Source organism: Thamnophis sirtalis, unplaced genomic scaffold (assembly GCF_051295495.1).
Source record: "Thamnophis sirtalis isolate CommonGarterSnake01/CBP01778 unplaced genomic scaffold, rThaSir2_p1.2 scaffold_4, whole genome shotgun sequence".
Lineage (NCBI taxonomy): Eukaryota > Metazoa > Chordata > Lepidosauria > Squamata > Natricidae > Thamnophis > Thamnophis sirtalis.
The window spans coordinates 4,712,068-4,733,324 of record NW_028261384.1 but is presented as its reverse complement, the minus strand read 5'-3'; the positions used below and the strand labels follow the sequence as shown (position 1 = coordinate 4,733,324).

Genomic DNA, 21,257 nt, shown 5'->3' with positions numbered 1-21,257 from the left:
TTTGCCCTGTATTTCCCCACTGATTAATTCCGAGTGAATTTTAAGGGGGGTATGGCGGAGTGAGCTTCTGTTCCAGCGTTGGGGAAGGGACTTCTCCTGGGAGCTCACCCTTGAGGGACTACCCTCCCAGCAGAGTGGGGAGGACTATCACCAGGAGCACAACCAGCAGATCCAAGGCCACATCATCATCGGCAGCTGCTGATAAGGATGCCTGGCACAAGCATCGGCCTTCCACTAAAAAAGGCCTCCAAAGTCCCTAAAACATCTAGGACTCCCAAATCCCCCCCCCTGCCCTTGCAACTGGAAGGATTGCCTTCCCTGTCCTTTCAGGAATCCCCTTTGGGAGAGGCCAGGGACTGGTCCCCAGATAACATCCAGGTGCAGGGCCTCTCTGCTGAGGACGTAGGCCTTGGCCCTAGCTCCACACCGAGTGCATCGGGCCTAAGCATTGCATCAGGCATTCCACCCGTGAGGCCAGGCATTCCCCACCTGATGCTATCTTTACCCCCCACGGCTGGGTGCCTCCACGAGGTGGACAATCAAATCCTGAACCTCCCTAGGGATCTTATTTCAGCGGCTATCTCACAGGGAGTTGACTTTGAATTCAGCAGGAGATCCAGAGGTTTGAGGGCACCTTCAAAGCCCACCCCAGGCCCTGTGAGGGACCCTCTTCCCTTTTGCCCTCTTCCCCGTAGTGAGGACTCTCTCTTGGGTGATGAGGAGCAACATGATGAGGAATTGTCAGATGATGAGGGTGGCCCCCAAGAAGTTCCCATCCCCGAAGGTCTTTTCAGGCCCACCTGTTCAAATCCTTGCTTTTCAAGGCAAGGACCACTGCTAACATGGGCAGCAAGGGTATCCCAGTGGAATACCCTTGGTCCTGGACTCCACTGAGCACCTGTTTTCAGAACCTGTTCTGGAACAAGAGGTCATCCTATCACCCAAACTATTTCTGGATGTCATCCAAAGACAGTGGTCTCAGCCAGCTGCGGTTCCCCCACCTAGCAATAATGACAAGCGGCTGTTTGGCCCCGGACTGGATCTGGAGGGACTTCTTCAGATGCCGACTGTGAATCCACCAGTAGCAGCCTTGACCTCCTCGGCCATTGTCCCTTCAGACGCATCTGAGTTATTAAATGAGCCGAGGTGGCGCAGTGGTTAGGGTGCAGTACTGCAGGCCACTTCAGCTGACTGTTATCTGCAGTTCAGTGGTTCAAATCTCACCGGCTCAAGGTTGACTCAGTCTTCCATCCTTCCAAGGTGGGTGAAATGAGGGCCCAGACTGTGGGGGCAATATATGCTGACTCTGTAAATCACTTAGAGAGGGCTGAAAGCCCTATAAGTCTAACTGCTATTGCTATTGCTAAAGGCAGAGGACCGCAAGGTGGAGCAAGCCTTCCGTAAGTCGCACCAGGGGGCTTCAGGTGCGGTTACTGCTATGTCCTTTTTTAACAGGACTTCCCTGGTGAGGCTCAGACAATTACAGTCCAGGTTAGCACCTGAGGACATGCGTCTCCACCAAGATGTTAATAAATTGGTGGCTGCTTTGGAATTCTCCACTGATGACACCTTAGCAGCGGCAAAGTTTGCCTCCAGGGCAATGGCAACCAATGTTACATCCCGCCTCCTCCTTTGGCTTCGCCATTGGCAGGCGGACATGGGCTCCAAGTGGCACCTATGATTTTCATACTCAGGGCGCCATTTTTAATACAGGGCCCTGCCATTTGAACTCTTGTCAGCCCCAAGGACATTTACAAAGCTGCTGGCTGCAACGGTGGCCCATCTCAGGTCTCGTCCCATAAGACTACAATGCTATCTCAACGATGTCCTGATACAATCGACATCCCCGAGACAGACCCATCGAGATCTTAAAGCGACAATTCGGTTTCTGCAGCTCCACGGATTTCAGGTAAATATGGACAAAAGTCAGTTAGTGCCGGCCACGTCTCTTTTACATCCAGGGCCATAATAGACACTGTTCGTTGCAAGGTGTCCCTGTCACATGATAGTTGCACCAGCATTCAGGCCCTGGTGAACCAGGTTCTGACTCAGAGATCAGTGCACCTATTCGTCCTTTATACGTTACTAGGGAAGCTGATCTACTGTATAGGAATCATCCCCTGGGCCCGGCTTCACGCGGCCATCTCCAATTGTTTCTCCTTCTATACCAGAGGAGACACAGAGGTGTTCCAGACATCACGGTGCAGCTGTCCTCCAAAGTGATCCACTCTTTCTATTGGTGGACCTCCTCCGCCTTGCTGAAAGGTTGTCTCTTCAGGGAGCCGGAATGGGTCACGATAACTTCTGATGCCAGCTTGTACAGTTGGGGTGCTCACACTCACTCCCACGTAGCCCAATTGGAGCCCCAGGACATGATGAACAATATCAATTGGTTGGAACTTCGGGCCATCCATCTCTCCCTTCGGGAGTTCAGGGACCTGGTGGCAGGGCGGCACATGTTGATCCTAACAGACAATGTGGCCGCCAAAGCATATATCAACTGCCACGGCGACATGCATTCCAAGAGGCTCATGCTGGAGGCGCAGGGACTCTGCCTGCGGGTCGAGTCTCATCTTCTGTCCATTAGGGCAGATCACATTTCTGCTTCCACGAACATATAGGTGGATTGGCCGAGTCGATCGACTGTGGACCACGTGGAGTGGTGGCTCCATCCGGACTTGTTCCATGAACTGACCAGCAGGTTCGGCATCCCGACAGTGGATCTACTTGCATGTCCAGCCAACACACGCCTGCCTCGATTCTTCAACAGATGCCCGGAGTGGAGGGGACCGATGCTCTCTGCAGCCCCTGGCCCCGGGGGCTGCTGTATGCGTTCCCACCACTACCGCTCACTCCAAGAGTGATTTGCAAGATCCTATTGGAGTACGTGGAGCTGTTGAAGGTCACCCCTCATTGGGCTTGCCGGTCTTGGTTCGCCGACCTGGACAGTCTGCCCATTGCCACCCCCTGGAGGATTCTGGACAACAGGATAGTCCTCAGCCAAGGGGCCCTACTACACCTGGCTTCAATTGGCCATTTGGCCATTGAAGGGGACATCCTGAGATGTGACAACTTCTCTGTGCATGTCATTCGTACCAACCCGGAGGCCAGGCGCCCCTCCACCACGTGGATGTACAACGCTACATGATCGGCCTTCTGCAGGTGGTGCTGCCTTCTCGCGATTTCCCTGAGATTGACCTCGATTCTTCAAGCCCTGGAATTCCCCCAGGATGGCCTGGATCGGGGACTGGCACCGAACACCTTACGCAGGCAGATGGTGGCACTTTCTACGGTGTTACACAGCAGCACCGGCCACTCCTTGGCACACCATCCCAGGGTTCATTCGTTCCTGAGAGGAGCTTCCAACCTCAGGCTACCAACGGTCCATCGTTACCTGTCTTGGGAGCTACCCATCGTCCTTGAGGCATTGATATCTGCCCCATTTCAACCCATCCGCTCTTTTAGCCTTTGTCTATTGACTTTGAAAGTGGCCTTCCTCATGGCCATCACCTCAGCCCGGAGGGTCTCGGAGCTGGCAGCCCTGTCGGTCCATAGCGACCTCTGTATCTTCCATCCTGACAGGGTGATCCTCCGGCTTGACCCTTCATTTCTCACGAAAGTCAACTCCTGGTTCCTTAGAGCCCAGGAATTGGTGTTACCTGACTTTTGTCACCGACCGACGCATATCTGCGAGAAAAAATGGCATCATCTTGATGTGCGGTGGGCCCTTCGATGCTACATCAAGCGCACAGTGTCCTTCTGATGGTCGGAGGCCCTGTTCATCACCTTTCTCCCCGGCTCCATGGGCCAAAAGGTTTCATCGACCATTATTGGGAGATGGTTGAAAGCCTGTATCACTAAAGCGACGGGGTGCAGGCCCGTCCCTTGCCCCAGCACTTCACAGCCCACTCTACATGCAGTGCTGCCATGACTATGGCCTGGTCCACTCAAGCTTCGGTCAAGGAAATGTGTAGTGTGGCGATGTGGTCATCTCCGTCATCCTTCACCAAACATTATAAATTAGATGTTTATGCTTCGGCCGAAGCTTCCTTCGGACGTCGGGTATTGCAGGTGGTTCACTCGGACTCTGGCTCCCTGGACCGGTCAACTACCCACCCTTAGGTCAGTATGCTTAGGCATATCCCATTCCTTTGGATTCTCTAAGCAGCGCGTGGAGAAAGACCGTTGACTTACCTGAATGGTCTTTCTTGGTGCACTGCGTGAGAATCCAACCCTGCCTATTCACGACTCAGCCCAGGGTCTCTGACGGCAAGTTAGGTTTCGAGGTTAGGAGGGCATCTCAGGTGCTTACATCTTTCGATATGGCCACGCCTTCCACTGAAAAAACTGAGCTACCAAGTGAAAGAGGAGGCATGGCCAAGTTTCTTCAATTCAGTTTCTAGGCAAGCAGACCGAAATTAACCCATTCCTTTGGATTCTCACGCAGCACACCGAGAACGATCGTTCAGGTAAGTCTTTATATTTATTTGCCACCCACCTCATTTCAAAATGACTCTGGGTAGAAATCTATTATCAAATATTATTTTGGGGGCATATGTTTATTGCCCCGATTAGTTTGCTTCCACAATTGTTGAGACAGCTCCCTTGTTGTGGCACATTTTTCTTGCACTAAATGGATCTTGCACCTCAGAATTTTTCTGATTAACACATTTGATGTCCTGAATGTTGCAGGTTAAAGGATCAATAACTCTTTGCTGATCAGGAATAAGTTAGATTTCTGCAATGTTAAAAGCATGACCGGTTTCAAAATGTTTCATCATTGGATGTATTGTGCAATGGCACACATTCATTAAAATAATCCAGAATGGTGAATATCACCCTCTTCCATATAGTTGCAGAATTCTGATTTGATTGTTAACTTTTTTAAAGAGCCAGTTTGGCCTACTGGTTAAGACATCAGCAGGAGACTGGGAGTTCTAGACCTACCTTGATATGGAAGCCAATGGTGACTTTGGGCTAATCATTAGGAGGCAGGGATTTCTAGTCCTGTCTTAGATATGAAAGCCAGCTGTGTGATTTTTGATCAATCACCAGAGGGAGTTCTTGTCCTGCCAGAGGCATGAAAGCCATCTGGATGACTTTGGGTCAATCAACGGGAGAGTGTGAGTTCTAGCCTCACTTTAGTTATGAAAACTGGGTGACTGTGGGCCAGTCGCCAGGAGACAATGAGTTGTAGTCCTCTCTTGGGCATTAAAGCCAGTGGGTAACTTTGGGCCTATCACTGGGAGACAATGAGTTCTAGTTCCACCTTGGATATGAAAGCTAGCTGGGTAATTTCTAGCGATTGCTAAAAACTTATGCACAGGAATCTTCTCAACTCATGGTTAGCGCCTGCTAGGAGTTAGATAAGGGTCAATGGCACTCAAGGGAGGTTGGATTTAGTTCATTTGTGGCTACATAGGAATTCTAGGCTGATTGCCCTTTTGACCCTCCCCCTAGATTCTACCACTCCCCCTACAATTTTCTGGAAATACTTTAGTGGATAGTGCATGGAGCTAGGAATAGGACTAGATGAGCTCTAGATTTCTAAGTATTTGAATCTATATTGGTAGTCCTCAACTTACAATCCAAATAACTGTTTGAAGTTACATCAGGATTGAAAAAGTAACATGACCATTTTTCAGACTTACAACCATTATAGCATCCCCATAGTCAGGTGATTTACAGTCAGATGCTTAGCAATTGACTCTCATTTATAATGGTGGCAATGACTTCGAACCACACGATCCTCTTTTAAGACCTTCTAACAAGCAAAGACAATGGGGAAGCCAGATTTATATAGCGATCATATAAGTAACGTAACAACTGGAATTATTCACTTAATAAATGTGGCAAAGAAAGTTCATCAAATGGGGCAAAATTCATTTAACTGTCTCAATTAACATCAAAAATTTTGGACTCAGCTGTGGTCATAAATCGAGGACTACCAGTACTGACTTCCGAATCAGAACAGGGAGCACACCTCCCTTTCCTGCATGCCTCCTGTTTGAACAGGGGATTGGACTAGAAGACCTCCAAAGTCCCTTTTAAACATACTATTCTATCTAGATTCTAATTATATTTGGGAGTGGGCTTTACATGTCAATCATTTGTGTTGCCCTCCCCCTCTTTCCTACCATCTCTTGAACCAGCCGGGAACAAGAAGGAGTGGAGTCAACAACAGAAGAGGAACAGTTGCCTCAAATCATGGATGAACTTCACGATATTCACGTGGCGCCTGGAGCCCCTGTTGCCAAATTCCATTTAAAAGTGAAAGGTAACAGATATTTCAACAAACCCCCTCCCCTCTCCGCAGCTTCATAGTTTGGGGTAGATCCCATTCACACAATCACTACTTGCATGCTGGTCTTTGTTTTTGGAGTTGTTCAGGCAGTGGATGAGACTGACAATGTGGGTTGAAAATTGTTTCTTGATTTTGGTTTCGTCTCACTCCACCTCGAGTTCTGGGTTCAGTTCCAGACACTGTGTACTCAGAAGGATTCTGAGGCATTGCACCATTAAGCAGCTCTAAACAAAATAATTTCATTATGCTGAATATTCATTACTCATTATTGTGATGCAAGTTCCACCCTTTTTGTATGCAACCGACATTACGATGCATGTTCAAAAGGGCTGCAGCTTGCATTGCAATAGGAGAATCAGTTTGGTGTAGTAGTGAAGGCACCAGGCTAGAAATGAGAGACCATGAGTTCTAGTCCCACCTTAGGCAGGAAAGTCTTCACCAATGACTGGCACATTCTGACGTAAGAAATCTCCCCTGCATGGATTGCCCCTGTGACTATGTAGGACAGACGCGGAGGAAGCTAACCACCAGATTGTAAGAAAAGAAGTGAGCAATCAGGTGAGGAGACCAAAGCCATTGGTAGCCTCACATTGCAATGAAGAAAGGCATACATTCGGTTTTGAAACTACTAAGGTTATTGGATGAGCAGAGACAAAAACAGCCAGGAAAGTGACTGAAGCCTGTGAAATGGACCCCTTGTCAGTCAATAGGCATGCTGATTTACCACCAGCTTACTAAGTACTTAGGAAGTGAGGACTTGGCAGCACAAATAAACAGTAGCTAACATTTTAATAGACAGCCATTCAATCAACAACTAAAAAGCCACACATAACAAACACCATATAAATGCAGAACAGCCCCAAACACATGCTCTGCTACTGAGAAGTTCTCTGCGGATGGACTCCAGCACAAGTACGAAAGCTCAGAAGACAAAATCTCTTATCCCACTGGCTGACCCAGATTGGACCCCGCAACATTATCCTGGGACATTTATATTTGTCCATTTGCAAGAAATCCCTGATTCTCAGCATTGAATGACCGAAAGGAATTAATGCCACACTGTGGCTAGCCAAGTAACTGAATGGGGTGTTAAGTAGAACAATGATGGATTCCTTGATTAGTCTTATAACTCGTACATCTCTCTGTGTGTTTGTTATGCATCCACCCAGGTTTCCCTGAGCCCCGTCTCTATTGGTTCAAAGACGGTCAGCCGTTACACACAAGCGATCATCTCCAAAGGACAGACAGCCGCGAATTTCACGCTCTGGAAGTTCTGCAGGTCACCAAAGAGGATGATGGCCAGTATTCTGTCTTCATCACCAACTCTGCTGGGTCTGCGTATTCGGCAGCCAGGCTCATAGTCAAAGGTGAACAGGCTGAAATGCTTCCTTGATAGGCCAAATCTGCCCAGAAGAACTACAGAGTCTGGAATTTTCACATTATGGTGTCGTTTGGGAGAAACAAAAATCCCCAACTTCTTACTCTAATAGGTGTTCCAGAGGCAGCCTAAAGCAATTCTGTTCCAATAGGCAGTTGTTAAGGAATGATGCCTTGGATCAGAGATGGGTTGCTGCCTGTTTGGCCCAGATTAGCTGAACCGGTAGTAGTGGGGGCTGTAGGCTCTGCCCACCCGTCCAGATACTTCTGCAGGACTGTGGCCGAATTGGTAGTAAGGAAATTGGCAACTCACCTCTGCCTTGGATATTGTGTCATTCCCCCCCCCCCCAACCTTTGCTTATTTCTTTTATCCAGGGCAATCTATCAATAATGCAGAAATGATGCATGGATGGATGGATGGACACACAGAGAGAGATATATGATACCGACAGACAGACAGATGATGGATGGATCGATGGTAGATAGGCAGATAAAAGAAATATGGATGGTAGATAAATAGAAATAGATGAGAGAGGGGGGATAGATGGATGAATAAATGATAGATAGATGGATGGATGGATAGATGGATGGATGGATGGATAAATGCAAGATATATGGATGATAGAAATAGATGAAGGAAGGATGAATGGATGGATGAATAGAAAAAAGAAAAAAGAAAAGAAAAAGAATACAGAAGGAGATGATAGATATAGATAAAGGGATGGATGGATGGATGGATAGATGAATGGAATGGTAGATAGATAGATGAGAGAGAGAGTGAGAGAGACAGACAAACATACAGAGAGAGGGGGGGAGAGGGAGAGAGAACGCAAAGAGAGAGGGAGAGAAATATAATGAAGTAATTTCACTCAGTCCCTTTTTTGTCTTCTTGCAGGAGCTGGTGAGGACAGACAACCAGAAAAAGGTAAGACAATGAAACAGGTGAGATATCAAAGTAAAGTGTGACTGAAGCTCCGGGTGTTTTACTTGAGGATTGCTTTGCCCAAATCAAAGCAGTTTGGATGCTTGGTCCATGGAAAACCAAGCAAACTTAGTCTGAGTTGGGAGCTTATTTTTCTCTCTCTCAATTCGTCCTCTGCTTCAAATATTTTGATTTTCAGACATTTGTGAACAGCTGGTGCCACCGAGATTCCTGGAAAGATTTACCAACAAGAAAGTGAGGAGAGGGGCCAGCATCACCCTTTCAGTAAAGGTGGAAGGTAAACAAGCTTCAAGGCCATCACACCCACCCTTTTTGACTACAGCAGTCCTTGACTTATGACTATAATTGAGCACAAATTTTTTTTGTAAGCGAAACAGTTTATTAAGTGACTTTTGGCCCATTTTATGGCCTTTCTTTCCACAGTTGTTCAGTGAATCACTGCATTTGTTAAATTAACCGCCTGGTTTTTAAGTGAATTTGCTCGTTAGAAAGTCTTAAAAAGGGATCACGTGGACCCAGGACCCTGCCATATGAATCAGTTGCCAAGTGCCTGAATTGTGATCATGTAACCGTGAGGGTTGCTGGCATAGTCGTAAGTGTGAAAATGGATAATAAGTCACTTTTTTTCAGTGTCATTGTAACTTTGAATGGTCACTGAATGAAGTATTGTAAGTTAAGGACTACTGTATTGTGGGCATTTTTCTCATCATTATTATTTTGTCTGTATAAATCAACAATCCCCCCCCCCCAAAAAAGTCTTTCCGTAGCATCTTTGTCCCAAAGCCTCACTGTCCCCCCCCTTTTTTTTTAGGGACTCCATCACCCTCCGTAACATGGTTGAAGGAAGAATCTCATGGTGAAGACATCCTCTGGATCAGGTCGGAGACTCCAGGTTATAAACTGGCCAGTTCCAATATGCAGCACAGTCTGATCTTATTGGATGTAGAAAAAACCTACAGTGGAAACTATACTTGTATCGCCTCCAATCAGGCTGGTCAATCTATTTGCAGTGCTTCATTGGAAGTTTTGGATGGTAAGGCTCTCTGACTCTGTCCATCTGTCTGTCTATCTATCATCAACGGTATCTATCTATCTATCTATCTATCTATCTATCTATCTATCTATCTATCTATCTATCTATCATCTATCTATCTATCTATCTATCTATCTATCTATCTATCTATCTATCTATCTATCTAGCTAGCTAGCTAGCTAGCTAGCTAGCTATCTAGCTAGCTAGCTAGCTATCTAGCTATCTAGCTATCTAGCTATCTAGCTATCTAGCTATCTATCTGTATCTCTCTGTATCTATCTATCTATCTATCTATCTATCTATCTATCTATCTATCTAGCTATCTAGCTATCTATCTAGCTATCTAGCTATCTAGCTATCTAGCTATCTAGCTATCTAGCTATCTAGCTATCTAGCTATCTAGCTATCTAGCTATCTAGCTATCTAGCTATCTAGCTATCTATCTGTATCTCTCTGTATCTCTCTGTATCTATCTATCTATCTATCTATCTATCTATCTATCATCTATCTATCTATCTATCTATCTATCTATCATCTATCTATCTATCTATCTATCTATCTATCTATCTATCTATCTATCTATCTATCTATCTTAGCTATCTAGCTAGCTAGCTATCTAGCTATCTATCTGTATCTCTCTGTATCTATCTATCTATCTATCTATCTATCTATCTATCTATCTATCTATCTATCATCTAGCTATCTATCTATCTATCTATCTATCTATCTATCTATCTATCTATCTAGCTAGCTAGCTAGCTAGCTAGCTAGCTAGCTAGCTATATTTTTCTATATTTTATTTGTCATCCATCCATCCGTCCACTCCAGTTCTCCAATCTAGCCCTCTACACCAATCTTGTCCTATACCTATTGAAGCAGAAAGGTTCATGGAGAGGAGGAAGAGCTTGGGGATGGAGGAGGAGAATACCAATAACTGTGGTCTCCTGGGTGCTCTCTGAGCTTGGTTGTTTTTCCCCCCAGATGTTTCATGACCCTAGCTAACAACATCAGTGCTAAAGGGAGGGCGTTTGTGGGAATGAGGACCAAGAGGAGGAGAAGGAGAGGCGGTCCCTGATGCTCTCTGAGTTTGGTGGTTTTCTTGCAGTCATTTCATTACAAAACTAGGTAACATCATCAGTGCTACTGTTCTCTTGCAGTGAAAGAGGCTGAGTCTCTGACACAGGAGCGTGTGATGGTGACAGAGGCCATCATGACGTCAATTGGGTAAGCATGTCATATCCTGGCCATATGTTAATGGAAAATTACGATGCTCATAACATTATATTATTTTAATTAGTCCAGTACAATAAGCTTGAGTTCCCAATCCTTCACATTCATGAACTGTTGGGAACCAACACCTGTGACAGAGGATCCTTTCTTATATACCCAGATGGGATATAAAATGCACTATTACTGAAGCTTCTTTAAAAACATATTTGCACTAATTTGCTGATTGCAATTATGAGGTCAGCAAAGAAAGAAAAAGACTATGAATAATATTTCTTTCCTCATTTTAGTCAATGTTCTGCATATCTCTATTTGGGTTGACATTGAAAGCCTCACTTGTTCAAAGACTGTATTTTTAAAAAATATTTGATGTTTTTAAATGTTTTTTTAATGAATTCTGGCATGGGATGCTGGAACAACTGTTTGCTTAAACTATCCCTTTACAGACCCTGTGGATTCCTCCCTCTCTCCCTCCCCTTTTCATTTTCTTACTCTTATTCTTCTTTCTTTCCTTCCTTCCTTCCTTGCTCCCTCCCTCCCTCTCCCCTCCTTCATTTCCTTCCTTCCTCCCTTTTTTCTTTCCTTTCCTATTATCTTCCCTCCTTCCTTCCTCTCTTTCCTTCTCACCTCCCTACCTCTCTCATTTCCTTCCACCCTCTCTCCCTTCCTTTTCTTCCTTCCTCCCTCCCTTTTTCATTTTCTTACTCCTTCCTTCCTTGCTCCCTCCCTCCTTCTCCTCCTTCCTTCATTTCCTTCCTTCCTCCCTTTTTCCTTTTCTTATTCCTATTCTCTTCCCTCCTTCCTTCCTTGCATCCTTCCTTCCTTCATACCTCCCTTTCCTTCCTTCTTTTGTTCCTTTCTTCCCTCCCTTCTTCCATCCTCCCTCCTTCCTCCCTTTCCTTCTCTCCTCCCTCCCTTGTTTTCTCCCTTTTTTCCTTCCTTCCTTCCTTCCTTCCTTCCTTCCTTCCTTCCTTCCTTCCTTCCTTCCTTCCTTCCTTCCTTCCTTCCTTCCTTCCTTCCTTCCTTCCTTCCTTCCACAATAAGCAATTAAGACTTACATACAGCCCCACTGCCTTCTGTCTTCTGTGGTCAGGAAAAACGTCTAGAATAAAAACTATATAGGAAAATGAGATTCGTTTTTCCTTTTTTTCAGAGCTCAAGCTTCTGAAGCTGGAAAAGGTAGGGAAAACTATAAAAGCTTTATATATGCTATTTTTTAAAAAAAAATTCAAGTAACTCTGGTTTCTATTTCACAGAGCCTTTTCTAATAATGATAAATTCCCCATTAAAAACATAAATTAAAAATTATCCTCTCACACTTCAGCTGCTTTCATTTTGTAATATTAAACAAAATTGATGGTGGAGGTGAAACATCTTTAAAGATCTTTGACCACATTGGAAATGTTAACTTTTCTTGAATAAGCTTGCTCAGATCCACAGTAGGTCTTTGGAAATTTCAGGTCTGTTCAGAGATGTCTATTAGAGAATCTCTAAATCTGATCAACAACATAAACCCAATATGGCCTCGGACGTAAACTGAATCGGAACAAGCAGAAGCATTTTTCAGAATAAAATCAATGACTCAAACTTTTTATTTATTGTCCACCTTTATTATTTTTACAAATAACTCAAGGTGACAAACATATCTAACACACCTTCCTCCTCCTATTTTCCCTACAACAACAACAACAACAACAACAACAACAACAACAACCACCCTGTGAGATGGGTTGGGCTGCGAGAGAGAGCGAGATTGGCCCAAAGTTACCAAGCCAGTTTTCATGCCTTTGTGCAATACTATAACACCATCTCCTGATTATTGGCCCATGGTCACCCAAGAGAGTTTCGTGCCTCAGGCGTGATTAGAACTCATTAGCCCAATGTCCTCCAGTTGGTTTTCATGCCTAAGATGGGACTAGAGCTCCCATTCTCCTGATGATTGGCCCAAAATTACCTAGCTTGTTTTGATGCCTAAGACTGGACTTGAACTCCCTGTCTCCTAGTGAGTGGCTTACCTAGCTGACTTTCATGCCGAAACTCACCGTTTCCTGCTGATTGGCCCACAGTCACCTAGCCAGCTTTCAGGTGTAATGCAGGACTAGAATACACTCTCTTCCATTTTCTAGCCTGATGCCTTCTCCGCTAGATCAAGCATCGTGTTCTTTCTTTTTTTATCAGGGGAGCACATGGAGGGAGAAGCAGTTCGGAGTCAGATTTCTCTAACTGAAGTGGGAACCGAGGAATTTCTGCAGAAACTGACATCTCAGATCACAGAAATTGTATCTGCAAAGATAAGTCAAGGTAATGGAGGTTCGAGTGAACTAAATGCAGGAAAACCCTTGAAAATATTGGGTTTGGGGCTGTCAGTTTGAGACAGGACAATTTGGGAGGGGGAAATTACCTGAGTGAACATGATGATGATAGGCAGATATAAGGCCAAAGTTGGTTACCTTATTAGAACAATCACTTAGATTTGCAATGAGAAATGTTTGCTTGTAAGCACAGAGATGATCAAGTGTCTGGTGGCTAAACCATATGATCAACAGTTGAGGAAACTGGGAATGTCTACTTTAATGAAGAAAAGCACCAGGGATGACATGACAGCATCTCCCAGTATTTGAGGGGCTGCCATAAAGAAGAGGGGACCAATCTATTTTCCAAAGCATTTGAGTGCAGGATAAGGAGTAATAGATGGAAACTATTCAAGGACACAAGCAACTTGGAATTAAGGAGAAATTTCCTGATAGTGAGAACAATTACCGTAATCAGTGGAACGATTTATCTCCAGAAGTTGTGGGTGCTCCATCACTGGAGTTTTTCAAGAAAAGATTGGATGGCCACTTGTCTGAAATGGAATAGGATTTCCTACTTGAACAGAAAACCTCACAGATCTCTTCTTTATTCTGTATTTTCTACATATAGACCGCATTTGAGCCCAAAATTTCCATTGCTAAGCAGAACAGGTGTTGTGAATTTTGCCCCATTTTACGGCCTTTCTTGCCATAGTTATTAAGTGAAGTATTGCAGTTGTTAAGTTAGTAACATGGTTGTTAAGTGAATTTGTCTCTCCCCGCCCGCCCCCCCATGACTTTGCTTGTCAGAAGATTACAAAAGGGGATCACATGACCCCAGGACACTGCAACCGTCATAAATATGAGTAATTTGCCGAGCATCTTAAGTTTTGATCATAGGACCAAGGAGATGCTGCAACAGTTGTAAGTGTGAGTCACGTAAGTCACTTGTTTTATTGCTGTTGCAATCAGAATAGAACTGGAAGGAACCTTGGAGGTCTTCTAGTCCAACCCCCTGCTCAAGCAGGAGACCCTACACTGTTTCAGACAAAATGCCCACCCCCGTCTCTTCTTAAAAGCCTCCAGTGATGGAGCATCTACAACTTCTGGAGGGAAGCTGTTCCACTGGTTAATTATTCTCACTGTTGGGAAGTTTCTCCTTAATTCCAAGTTGCTTCTCTCCTTGATCAGTTTCTATCCATTATTTCTTGTCTTACTTTCTGGTGCTTTGTAACTTTGAATGGTCACCAAGCTGTTGTAAGTCTAGGACTACCTGTGTTCCGTACTTACCGTATATACTCAAGTATAAGCCGAGTTTTTCAGCCCACTTTTTGGGCTGAAAAAAGCCGCCTCGGCTTATACTCGAGTCAGTGAAAAATTTGCCCAAAATGGAGGAGAAAAAGGGGCGGGGCCATGCCGCTGGGTGACGCTCGTGAATGGCCCGGCGCCCCTGTGAGTTTCCCCTCCCTCTGTGTCAGTTTGCCGCGCAACGTGCACCGCACCATCCCCCCTCCTCACGTTCTAATGTAATGCAGGGCTGTCTTACGATTCCCCTTCCTCCCCCTCCTGCTGCTCTGCAACGATGTCCCACCTCCTCCTTGTTATGGCAAGCAACCACATAACGATGTCTCAGAGCTAGTTTACTGTTTTTCTTTGAAATAAATATTCAAAAACATTATTGGTATCTATTTTTATTTTTGAAATTTACCGGTAGCTGCTGCATTTCCCACCCTAGGCTTATACTCGAGTCAATAACTTTTCCAGTTTTTTGTGGTAAAATTAGGTGCCTCGGCTTATATTTGGGCCGGCCTATACTCGAGTATATACGGTACCTTAATTCCTTGCTAAGAACTTTTTCCATTAGCCTATAAGTCTGAAGAAAGTCTGGTGTGTCTACAGAACATAGATTGGGAAGGGTGAACAAAACACACCTGAGCACTTTTAAGATTGGAATTCTTCTTCAAAAGAATGGAATTTCTCCCTGATGGCATTTTTTAAAATCTACTTTCCCTTCCATTTCAGCTTCCCTCCGAATTCCTGGAGCTGATAGTGACGATGAATCAAAAACACCATCGGCATCTCCACGGCACGGCAGGTCCAGACCTTCCTCAACTGCTCAGGAATCTTCCTCCGAATCGGATGAAGGGGATGCAAGGGGGGAGGTAGGGCACCTGAAAAAAATTAACATTTATGTACGTTTTTCCCATAGGGAGAAAAATAAGACTCTTTGGAGGTGAATCGGGGAAAATGATTGGTGGGACCCTTTGGTGCTCTCTGAGCTCGGTGCAGGCATTTCATGACCCAACAGGGGAACATCATCATTGCTGGAAAGGAGGGGAACTGGAGGGGGAAGAGCAGAACCAGGAGGATAGGGAGAAGGATCATGGGGTCCTTGGTGCTCTCTGAGCTTGGTTGTTTTCTTGCAATAGCAATAGCAATAGCAGTTAGACTTATATACCGCTTCATAGGGCTTTCAGCCCTCTCTAAGCGGTTTACAGAGTCAGCATATTGCCCCCAACAATCCGGGTCCTCATTTTACCCACCTCGGAAGGATGGAAGGCTGAGTCAACCTTGAGCCGGTGAGATTAGAACTGCTGAACTGCAGATAACAGTCAGCTGAAGTGGCCTGCAGTGCTGCACCCCTAACCACTGCGCCACCTCGGCTCTTGCAGGCATTTCATTATCAAATTAGGTAGCATCATCAATGCTAGCAGAGAGAGGGGCTTCCTCTCTGTTTAATACAGCTTCTTCTAGCACTGATCGTGTAACCTAGTTTGGTAATCAGACATCTGCATGAAAACAACAAAGTTCAGTTTTCAAGGACCACACAGTCCTCCTCCTACTCCTCCCTCTGAAAACCTTCCTCCCTTCTAGCATTGATGGTGTTACCTAGATGGGTCATGAAACGTCTGCCTCCCCCTCTCCCCCCCCAAAAAAAACCCAAGTCAGAGAACAGCGGTCCCCAACCTTTGTGGATTGGGAGCCGAGTGGAGTGAGGAGAGGGGCATTGGGCCACCCAAGTAGTGAGCTCAATGTGTGCAGTTCAATGTGTACGCACATGTGTATGCATGCAGTCATGTGCACCAGCCCACTGCTCACACGGTCTGGTTCCAAAAAGGCCATGACTCGGTAGTGGCCCCTAGTTCGGGGAGGACCCCTGGTTCAATCGATATTCTCTTCTGCCATGACCCATGATCTAATGGAATGGCTGTTGGAGAGAAATCCTCCCAATGGGAGGAGGGATGAAGCAAGAAATTAGCCTGCATTTATTATCATCATCATCATCATTAAACACAAGAGGCTTATAACCCTCCCTAAATGCCTTGATACCTTATCTGATCGTTCCCAGGTGAAAGCTGCCAGTCTATGCAGATTCTTGTACTATAGATAGAATGCAATAAAGTAGTCAGCTTGAACTCTGCCTGGGTGAGTCTGGTTGTTTGCACCCAAACTAATCTCTAAAACTCTGAACTAATCTCAAGAACATTTAAGAAAGTGACCCTTGGTTCAATAAAGTATATATCCTATCCTATCCTATCCTATCCTATCCTATCCTATCCTATCCTATCCTATCCTATCCTATTCTATCCCACCCCACCTCACCCCACCCCATCCCACCCCATCCCATCCCATCCCATCCCAGCTGGATTCTCTATTTATTTGTTATATTCTATTCCATTCAATTCAACCGTCTTTCTCTCCATAGATTTTTGACATCTACATGGTCATTGCTGACTATACTCCCATGGGGTCAGACCGTGAAACCATCACTCTGAAGGAAGGCCAATATGTGGAGGTTTTAGACTCCGCTCATCCTTTGAAGTGGCTGGTCAGGACCAAACCCACCAAGTCAAGCCCATCGAGACAAGGTTGGGTTTCTCCAGCCTACTTGGATAAGAAGTTAAAGGTGAGACTTATAAATAGTTGGGAGTGGGGTTCTTCAAAAATTGCTTCATCTTATGTCTCTAGGTTACCATGAATAATTAAGCCAACTTCTACCCAGCAGTTTCAGTAAAGAGTTACTATAGTTCATATATGTGAAATACAAGAAGTCCTTAACTTATAGCCATTCATTTAATGACCATTCGAAGTTACAATAGCACTGGAAAGTCAGGTAGTCCCCCTTTGCACCTTCTTTGATGCAGCCTGGGTAGAAGAAGAAGGGAAATTTCCATTTCAGAAGTAGGGAGGGCAGGGCAGAAAAAAAGGCAGCACTCTTGTTGTTCTAAATCAAGGGCAGGTTAAGCAGGAGGCATTGGCAGGAAGGCAATCACATCTCCAAAGTGTGTGTGTATGTGTGTGTGAAGGAATCTACCTAGGCATTAAGCACCAGATCCATAGAAGTGGTTGTGGGGCTGTCTACCTCACCACACCAGGCTTAATATGCAGACTATGGAAAGAGAGACAGTCTAGCATGTGGTAGCAGGGTGGTGAAAGATTCAGGCAGGACCAGCCTACATTGAATGGAAAAAGTTTTGTACAGGAGCATCTGTCCAAAATATGGGCTCCTAAGTTGAGATGGGGACTCCCAAGCCACCGCTGTAAGTCAGCTACTTCCTACCCTTTGCACCTTGTGTGATAACCTTGGTTGGAAAACCTGAAACCTATCTTTTGTCTCTCTTCCTGGTAGATCATAACATCCTAAGCCTGGAAGGGACTTTGGAGGTCTTCTAGCCCAACCCCCTGCCCAAGGCAGAAATCCTTATGTAGTGTTTATTTTTTCTTTCTGTTTTTAATATTAGCTGTCTGCAGAGTGGGGCGTCCCCGATATTCCAGAGTTCCATGGAGAATCCGTTTCAGAGGATGAATATCGGAAGAAATTAAGGTGAGCTCGGTGAAAACCCTTCCTGTTGGAGCAAACCGCTCCTCTCAGAGGGCCCATGTCCTACTCTGATAGCTGGTGGTGTATAAGAATAATTTCATAGAATCACAGCATAGGAAGGGACTTAGAAGTCATCGTGTATAACTCCCATCATGTGCAGGGTCAACTAGAATGGTGCGGTGGCCGAGAGGTAGAGCTCTCACCTCACAGTGAGGCTGTGAATTCGATTCCAGGTAAAGGCAGATGTATTTCTCTCTCTAGGCATAATGAGAATATATCTGCTGAACAAAACTCCGCATTGGTGACAGGAAGGGCATCCAGCCAGTAAACACTCCTGCTAGTTCCATTCAGTCACCCAGACCCAACCTAACAAGGGATTATTGTTAATTACTGCCAATTACCTCCCATAAGACCCATTAGATCACACAGGGTCGGCCTCCTCCGGGTTCCATCTACTAGCCAATGCCACCTGGCTACTACCCGGGGGAGGGCCTTCTCTGTGGCAGCTCCGGCCCTCTGGAACGAACTCCCCGCAGGGATTCGGACCCTCACCTCTCTCCAGGCCTTCCGAAAAGCCGTCAAAACCTGGCTGTGTCGGCAGGCCTGGGGGTGATGAGTTCCCTCCCCTCTCGACATGTATGGTTGTGCGACTGTTGTTTACTTTTATTATTTGTATTTTGTTTTTTATGTTCCCCCTTTTCCCCTTTTGAATTGCCCTGAGTCCTTCCCGGAGAAGGGCGGCATACAAATAATAAAATTCAAATTCAAATTATGGGGTTGTTAAAAGAAGATGATGGTGTGCAGGATCTATTACACTACAGCAGTGATGGCTAACCATTTTGTTGCTGGTGCCAAAAAAGTGAGGGCTCACACATGACAGTGCTGGTGCTTGCTAGAACTCATAATGCAAAGCAACCCCATGTTTCTGAACTCCTGATGGTCCATTGGGCCCGTTTTTTGCCCTCCTCAGGTTCCGGTGGCTTTCCTGGAATCTGGGGAGGGTGAAAATGGCCTACCCCGGAGCCCCTCCAGAGGCCAGAAATAGATTGTTTCCAAACTTCTGGTTGGCCTGTTGGGCCTGTTTTTCTCCCTGCCCAGGCTCCGGTGGCTTTCTGGCCTTCCGGAAGGCTGAAATTCAGCTAGCTGGTGCACGCATGCGCACTGGAGCTGACATCTCGCGTGCCAGCAAATATGGTTCCATGTGCCACCTATGGCATTCGCCATCACGGGACTCGAGCATTTGGAAAGCAACTTCATAGTATCCGAACATCTAGAGTCAGTCACAGTTTTTGTTTCACTCACATCAACCTTGTGACCCCTCAAGTTTCCGCTTTCCATTGTGTATTCAAAATAGACTGTGTGTGTGTGTTTGTGTGTGTGTGTATGGCAGGTCGCTGGATTGATTTTCAAGCTGTTACCCCTGAGGACGTGGACAAGGCGATGAGAGCTGTTGGCGCCTCCACATGTGTGCTGGACCCGTGCCCCTCCTGGCTGGTTGTAAACAGCAGAGAGGTGACACGAGGCTGGATCCAGGCGGTTGTTACCGCCTCCCTTTGTGAGGGGGTCTTTCCCCCCGCTTTAAAGGCGGCGGTGGTGAGACCCCTCCTGAAGAAACCATCCTTGGATCCAGCCATTTTAAACAACTATCGTCCAGTCTCCAACCTCCCCTTTGTGGGGAAGGTTGTTGAGAAGGTGGTGGCCTTTCAGCTCCAGCGATCCTTGGAGGAAGCCAGTTATCTCGATCCATTCCAGTCCGGCTTCAGACCTGGCTACAGCACAGAAACCGCTTTGGTCGCGTTGACCGATGATCTCTGGAGAGCCAGGGATGGAGGCCATGCCTCCATCCTGGTGCTCCTTGACCTTTCGGCGGCTTTCGATACCATCGACCATGGTATCCTTCTGCGACGACTGCGGGAGGTGGGGGTGGGAGGCACTGTTTTACAGTGGTTTTCCTCTTACCTCTCGGACAGGTCGCAGTCGGTGTTAGTCGGAGGTCAGAGATCGACTTCTAGGCCCCTAACACATGGGGTGCCACAGGGTTCGGTCCTGTCCCCCCTTCTTTTCAACATCTACATGGAACTGCTGGGTGAGATCATCCGACGGCACAGGATAAAATACCATCAATATGCGGACGATACACAGTTGTATCTGTCCGCCCCGTGCCAACTCAATGAAGCGATGGACATGATGAGCCAGGGTCTTGAGGCTGTTAGAGACTGGATGGGGGTTAACAAGCTTGTGCTCAATCCAGAAAAGACCGAGTGGCTGTTGTGCTTCCCTCCCACGAATTGGCCAAGTGCTCCATCTCTCAGGCTGGGGGGTCAAATTGTACGCCCCTCAGACAGGGTCCGCAACTTGGGAGTCCTCCTGGACCCACAGCTGACTTTTGAACACCATTTGTCAGCTGTAACCAGGGGGGGCATTTGCCCAGGTTCGCCTGGTGCACCAGTTGCGTCTCTACCTGAACCGGGAGGCCCTCACAACAGTCACTCGTGCCCTTGTGACCTCTAGGCTGGAGTACTGCAATGTGCTCTACATGGGGCTGCCCTTGAAGAGTATTCGGCGACTTCAGCTGGTCCAGAATGCAGCCGCGCGAGCGATCGTGGGTGCACCTCGATTCACCCACGTAACACCTATCCTCCGCGAGCTGCACTGGCTGCCTGTTGATCTCCGGGTGCGCTTCAAGGTGCTACTTGTCACCTACAAAGCCCTTCATGGTATTGGATCTGGGTACGTGAGAGACCGCCTACTGCCAATTACCTCCACTAGACCGATAAGATCGCATAGATTAGGACTCCTCCGAATTCCATCAGCCAGCCAGTGTAGACTGGCAACTACCCGGAGGAGAGCCTTCTCGGTGGCTGCTCCAACCCTCTGGAACGAACTCCCCGTGGAGATCCGGACCCTCACCACCCTCCAGACCTTCCGCGCCGCACTTAAAATCTGGCTATCCCGGCTGGCTTGGGGTTAAAGACTTTAACCCCTACTCGAATTGTATGACTGTTGAGTTCTTAAATGATGTAGTGCTTTTATGTTGTAAATTGTTTGTCCTTCCCCCCCCCCCTTTTTGAACTGTGAGCCGCCCTGAGTCCCCCCAGGGAAAAGGGCGGCATACAAATAAAGTGAAACTAAACTAAACTAAACTAAACTAAACTAAACTAAACTAAACTATATGTCAATGGGTTTCAAATTTTTTTAGAACCTCTTCTGTAGGTGTGGCCTGCTTTGTGGGAGTGGCTTGCCGGCCATGTGACTGAATG

The 21,257-nt window shown here is 46.3% G+C and overlaps 1 protein-coding gene across 1 annotated transcript in view; it reads left to right on the top strand.

Annotated features, from left to right (window-relative positions):
* The window catches only part of OBSCN (obscurin, cytoskeletal calmodulin and titin-interacting RhoGEF), a 243,002-nt gene that overhangs the window by 133,835 nt on the left and 87,910 nt on the right, over window positions 1-21,257 (top strand). Inside the window, exons 69-79 of the mRNA XM_087712229.1 lie at window positions 6,153-6,277; window positions 7,474-7,671; window positions 8,577-8,606; window positions 8,803-8,901; window positions 9,436-9,657; window positions 10,815-10,881; window positions 12,038-12,063; window positions 13,063-13,185; window positions 15,198-15,337; window positions 16,882-17,082; window positions 17,918-18,000. Of these exons, the coding sequence (XP_087568355.1) occupies window positions 6,153-6,277; window positions 7,474-7,671; window positions 8,577-8,606; window positions 8,803-8,901; window positions 9,436-9,657; window positions 10,815-10,881; window positions 12,038-12,063; window positions 13,063-13,185; window positions 15,198-15,337; window positions 16,882-17,082; window positions 17,918-18,000 (1,314 nt within the window). The remainder of the gene's footprint in view (window positions 1-6,152; window positions 6,278-7,473; window positions 7,672-8,576; window positions 8,607-8,802; window positions 8,902-9,435; window positions 9,658-10,814; window positions 10,882-12,037; window positions 12,064-13,062; window positions 13,186-15,197; window positions 15,338-16,881; window positions 17,083-17,917; window positions 18,001-21,257) is intronic.